At 45.7% G+C, this 5,745-nt stretch overlaps 1 protein-coding gene across 1 annotated transcript in view; it reads left to right on the top strand.

The window, feature by feature from the left end:
- NAPB (N-ethylmaleimide-sensitive factor attachment protein, beta) overlaps window positions 1-5,745 on the top strand; it is a 46,944-nt gene that overhangs the window by 35,416 nt on the left and 5,783 nt on the right. The window contains exons 8-10 of the mRNA XM_008584685.1: window positions 1,465-1,569; window positions 2,385-2,453; window positions 2,708-2,758. Of these exons, the coding sequence (XP_008582907.1) occupies window positions 1,465-1,569; window positions 2,385-2,453; window positions 2,708-2,758 (225 nt within the window). The remainder of the gene's footprint in view (window positions 1-1,464; window positions 1,570-2,384; window positions 2,454-2,707; window positions 2,759-5,745) is intronic.

A 5,745-nucleotide genomic window follows, 5' to 3' on the forward strand; every position in this document is an offset into this window, starting at 1 on the left:
TGCTCTTTTTTTTTTTTTTTTTTTTTTTTTTTTGGTCATCCGGTTCATTGCTGCTTTCCTCTATACCATCCATTCTGCTGCTAAGCCCACTGACTTTTCCACTTTTTATGTATATTATTTTACTTTTCTGAAATTCCTATTGGGTTTTTCTTTATATCATCTGTTTATTCCCTGTGACTTTCTCTTTCTTTGTTGATGCCTTCTGTCTTTTCATCAGTTTCAAGTGCTTTTGCAGTTGCTTGTTGAAGCATTTTTGAAGGTTCCTTTAAAATCTTTGTTAGATAACAGTAACATTTGTCATCTGGGAGTTGTATATTAATTGTCTTTTTTCATTCAACTTGAGATCTTTCTGTACTTTGGGTTACGGTGATTTTCAGTTGAGAACAGGCCGTTTTCACATTATGTTATGAGACTGGTTCTTATGAAAACTTTTCTTTCGGCTGGACTTTTTTGACACGCCTCTGGCTGGGAAGGTGGGGAGTGTTGCCTCATTATTGCCAGCTGGAAGTAGAACTTCAGGCTCCCTACTGGGCCTCCATTGACCTCTGAGGGAGGAAGGCCCTCATTACTCCTGGGCAGAGTTGGACATCCCCCAGAACCTTGCTGGGGTTGTCCTTGTTGCCATTTGGTGATGATGAAAGTCTTCACTGTCCATTAGACCTCTTCTGACCCCACACTAGCTGGGAAATGCCTTGTTTCTGCTGGGTGGAGGTGGTCTGCACAGCCGTAGAGGTGGGGTGGAGGGCAGGGATGAAGTCCTTGCTCCTTATTTTGTCTTCTTGGAAGCCACCTCGGCAGGCGTGTTGGTTCCCCTTACAGTCTTGCAAGAACGGACATGAAGGCTCCCTTTGCTGATGTAAGCGGGGGTGGGGCCGTGGCTTTTCTATGGTGTTTGGCTGGAGTAGAGCAGTTATTGTCTAAACATTTTCTCTTTTGCTATACTGCCCTTTCCTAGTCCTTTAGTAGAGAGAGCAGACTTTTGTGTTTTCTTTTTTGATCTGCACCTACTGGCATTTCCAGATTGCTGATTCTTCAATTTCTTATCAGGGACGTAAGAAGGAAAAAGAAAAACCAGGGAACCCACCACCATGTTTTCCCTCGGGTTTCACAATCTCTCACTGGTCTGACCCCTTTTGTCCACCTATCTGCCTTTCACAGATGTTTATTTCATATAAAATGATCAGGGCTTTTAGTTGTACTTAGCGGGAGGAACAGGGGAAAGGATGTCTCCTCCTACTAGGAAGCAGAAGTTTTGTGAGTCATTTTAACAGGTTAACACTTAATGTATTTAATATGTTTCTTGTCTAGTAAAATTTTCTACTGTCTAGTGTTGGGTTAAAAGAATGTATTTTATATCTAAACCAACATAAGGTGCATAAGTATTTTCTGCAGGGCAAAAGATGATTATTTTGCCTAGTATAAGAAGGTTATTCTTTTAAATTTAACTCTGCTTTCTGTGCCTAGGTTGGAGCCAACACCATGGATAATCCTTTGTTGAAGTATAGTGCAAAGGATTACTTCTTTAAAGCAGCCCTCTGTCACTTCATAGTAGATGAGTTGAATGCCAAGGTAAGGAGTCCTTCAACATTCTTTCTCAACACTTTACCCATGAGAACAGGCCTTATGTACAGGTGTTCTGTAGTTCTCAATATCATTTCATTTGGGTGTCAGTAGCAAGACTAAACTGGGGATATTAAAAATAATATTAATTTTGTGATATGTGTCCCAGCTGTAATCTTTTAACAGCTGCCAAAGCTGTTCTCTTAAAGTTTTCTGGTAGCCACATTTCCTTCAGTAGGTTTGCTTTTAAGAAGTTAGGGAACTAAAGAGAAGACAATAAAAGTAGAATAGTACCCTTTAAAAATGCTCAGAAATGGGGTTGGAATGAGGATTGGAGAAGTTGAAAGCAAAGCAAAACCTGGGAGATAAGAGGGGAAGACTGGGCAGCTTGGCGTGTCAGTGTCTGGAGGTGGAGGAGCAAAATTGCGGCTGCAAAGAGAAAAAGCACTCTTTTCTCCAACCTTGAGTAGTAATCTAAGTGTGATTTATTTGGAATCAGGACAGTGTTAAGGAAGAGCTTCTCTGTTTACTGGGTGAATACAGATGCCTGGTCTGTGAGTTTTTAAGAATCAAAGTTCATTCACAATGTCTCTTCTGCCACAGCCTAACTTAGAAAAACTGGTTTAGAAATTTATAGTCTTAATTGAAATAGAAAATTCAAAATAAATAGGTGTCCTGTGTTGATTCTGATGTGGAGTTTAACAGCATGCTTCTTAAACACATAAATTAGATGTAGACAAATCTTAATGAAATTATAGGATGTTGAAAGCTTTGTTTCCTAGTTGAGTAAGTCCGACATTGATGAGTGGTTTTTCTCTCCTCAGCTTGCCCTTGAGAAATATGAGGAAATGTTTCCAGCATTTACCGACTCAAGAGAATGTAAATTATTGAAAGTAAGTAATATTTAAACTTTGAAGAAAAAAGCCTCTGCTATCAGGTGACAACACCTAAATGGGACTGGGTATAAAGTGGAGATTTAATCTGGATAGTCTGCTAACTGAGGGGAAATGACTTCCCTTCTTTTGCCTTGTACGTGTTCAAATGCCATTAGGGTCAGGACTGTAATAAAATAAGCATTATGTTCAGAAACAGGAAATTCAGAAATATTGGTACAAAAGCTAACGTTTACATATTTTTATGCTACCAGAAACTTCTAGAAGCTCACGAAGAACAGAACAGTGAAGCTTACACTGAAGCAGTAAGTTATGTTTTTGGGATATATGAATACATTCTTTGAAGGTCTCAGTTATAGATATTTCTTTTCCCTTTTATTGTGTGAATCCCAAACATTTATTTGAACATTATTTTGGCATACCTAAGTTGTATTTCCCAAAGGTCATATTTTGTATATCCCACAAATTAGACAGTTCGATTAGCCATTGGCCACAGTGAAATTTCAGTTGTGTTCAGCACTGTTTCATGACTTACACTCAAAACTAACTTAGCTGTGAGGCTAGTTCAAGAACAGATAGCACATACTATTGTAACTTGCTTTTTAAATGTTTTCTTTTAAAAATAATATGATCCATGGATAAGAATAAATAAAAATAGTTAAAGTACAATTTAAAATATAAAAACTAAGTAGTGAGAGTTTGCTATGTTTATGACATAAAGTAAATGAAATATTTTTTTCTTCATGCCTTTTTCTGTTTTCCCATTTTTTACCATCTGATGTTTAGAATCAAGCACATTTCTCAATTAGCCTTAATTAATATGTTCGTCATGGCTCTGAAGTGATAGTGGGAAGGAATATTTTCCTATTTAACTTTTGCTTCCAACCCATTTTTATCCTATTATACTTTTATTCTTTGGGATCCAGTCAAGATGGTGGAATAGATGGTCCACAGCATCACTCTCTCCCACAAATCAACGAATTTACAGCTATAAAAATGTAACATCAGCCAAGCCGGGGCTGCTGGAGCTCAGGGGAAGAGGAGGAGAGACCTATGGAGTTCATGAAGGCAGGAGAAACTACAATGAAAGAAAGAAAAAGCTGCTTTGAGCATTTCGGACCGTGGCTGCTTTAAGGCTCGAGCTGCTGAGCGCATGGAGCAGGAGCCGGCAGAAGCTGCAGCTGTGCCCTTCAGATGGAGTTACTTGGAGGTGGCAGGAGAGATGAGGGCCTTGGCGGCCCCAGGACAGCAAGACCACTAATAGGGTTCATGTGGACCTATGCAGGAGCAAGGAGCCAGAACAACTAAAAAAAGGGAGCCACTCAGAGGCCTCATCACAAGGGACCGGCGCATGGCCCGTCCCATGGGAAGCGTTTGCAGCATGGGCAGTGGGGGAGACAGGCCCACCAGGGGAACACTGGGACACAGCAAGGACAGCTGATCTGCCCCCCCATCAGCACAGGACCACTCAGAGGCAACTGGTCGGGAATACAGAATTCCATGGGGTGCAGTTTGATGAAAAAACTCAGGCCCAGATCAGAGATTCTACAGAACACAGATCCACTGGGTCTCTGGAGAGCCAGAAGAACTTTAAGGTCATCCATTAAACCCTGAGCTGCACAAAAAGCCTTCCCTAGGGAAACAGCAGCAAAGTAGCAATTTAAACAACCACACACTCAAGTACTCGTTCCCACAGGAAGTTCCTCCGTGTTAGAAGCAAAGGACAAAAAATTAGTTCTGGGCCAGGCACACCACAAGCACCTTGGGGCCTGCCTGGGAACTGGAGGCTTGGATCTGGGGACCAGACCCCACTCCCACTTCCAGACAGACGGCACCAGTGCGTCGGGGCCAGCCTGGGAACCTGAAGCATGGAGAAGAGTACTGGACCCCACTCCCACAACCAGGCACACCACACCAGGACCTTCGTGCCAGCTCGGGGACCTGAGACAAGGAGAAGGGGAACAGACCTCTCTCCCACAACCAGGCACACTGAGCCAGCACTTCAGGGCGGGCCTGGGGAACCAAGGCATGGAGAAGGGGACTGGACCTCTCTCCCACAACCAGGCACACCACGCCAGCACCTTGGGGCCCGCCCAGGGACCCAGGCTATGGAGAAGGGGACCGGACCTCTCTCCCACAACCAGGCACACTGAACCAGGGACCCAGGGCATGGTGATGGGGACCGGACCACCCTCCCACAACCAGGCACACCACGCCAGCACCTTGGGGCCTGCCCGGGAACCTGAGGCAAGGAGAAGGGGAATGGACCTCTCTCCCACAACCAGGCACACTGAGCCAGCGCTTCAGGGCCCACCCGGGGACCTGAGGCATGGAGAAGGGGACTGGACCTCTCTCCCACAACCAGGCACACTGAGCCAGTGCCTCGGGGCCCACCCACGGACCCGGGGTATGGAGTTGGGGACTGGAACTCTCTCGCACAACCAGGCACACTGCACCAGTGCCTCAGGGCCTGCCTGGGGACCTGAGACATGGAGAAGGGGACTGGACCACCCTTCCACAACCAGGCACACCATGCCAGCACTTTGGGCCCTGCCAGGGACCCAGGGCATGGAGAAGGGGACCGGACCACCCTCCCACAACCAGGCACAACATGCCAGCATCTCAGAGCCCACCCAGGGACCCGGGGCATGGTGATGGGGACCGGACCTCCCTCCCACAACCAGGCACACTGCGCCTGTACCTCGGGGCCCACCCATGGACCTGAAACATGGAGAAGGGAACTGGACCACCCTCCCACAACCAGGCACACCACGCCAGCACCTTGGGCCCCACCCAGGGACCAGAGGCATGGAGAAGGGGACCAAACACACCCCACAACCAGGCATACCGCTAGTGCCAAGGAGCATGCCAAAAACAGCACCCCCACGTGGGTGGCCCACCACAGCCACCACAGTAACCATGGCTGCTGCAAAAGCGGCTAGACACCACAGCCACCACGCAGATGGTCCGCCAACCACTGGAGTGCATTCACACAGAAGAGTCACCAGCAGAGACAAAGAAAAGAAGAGGATGTCTCTTTCCACAAAACCCATTCCAGAGTGACAGAAGAAGCATCTGCTCTATGATAATATTGGGGGACCTGATCACATCTCTCAGCATTAGACAGATCATCTAGGCAACAAGTTAACAGAGTAACTATTATTCTTTCAGAAGGAGAGAAGAAATCTAGGGCAATTAGAGGGGGAGGTTTGAGGGAGAGGGGGATGGGGAAAGATTGGACAAGGGGTATAAAGAATAATTACGATTTGTAACAATATATATGCTAGTAATA

Source organism: Galeopterus variegatus, unplaced genomic scaffold, assembly GCF_000696425.1.
Source record: "Galeopterus variegatus unplaced genomic scaffold, G_variegatus-3.0.2 Scaffold3334, whole genome shotgun sequence".
NCBI classification, from domain to species: domain Eukaryota; kingdom Metazoa; phylum Chordata; class Mammalia; order Dermoptera; family Cynocephalidae; genus Galeopterus; species Galeopterus variegatus.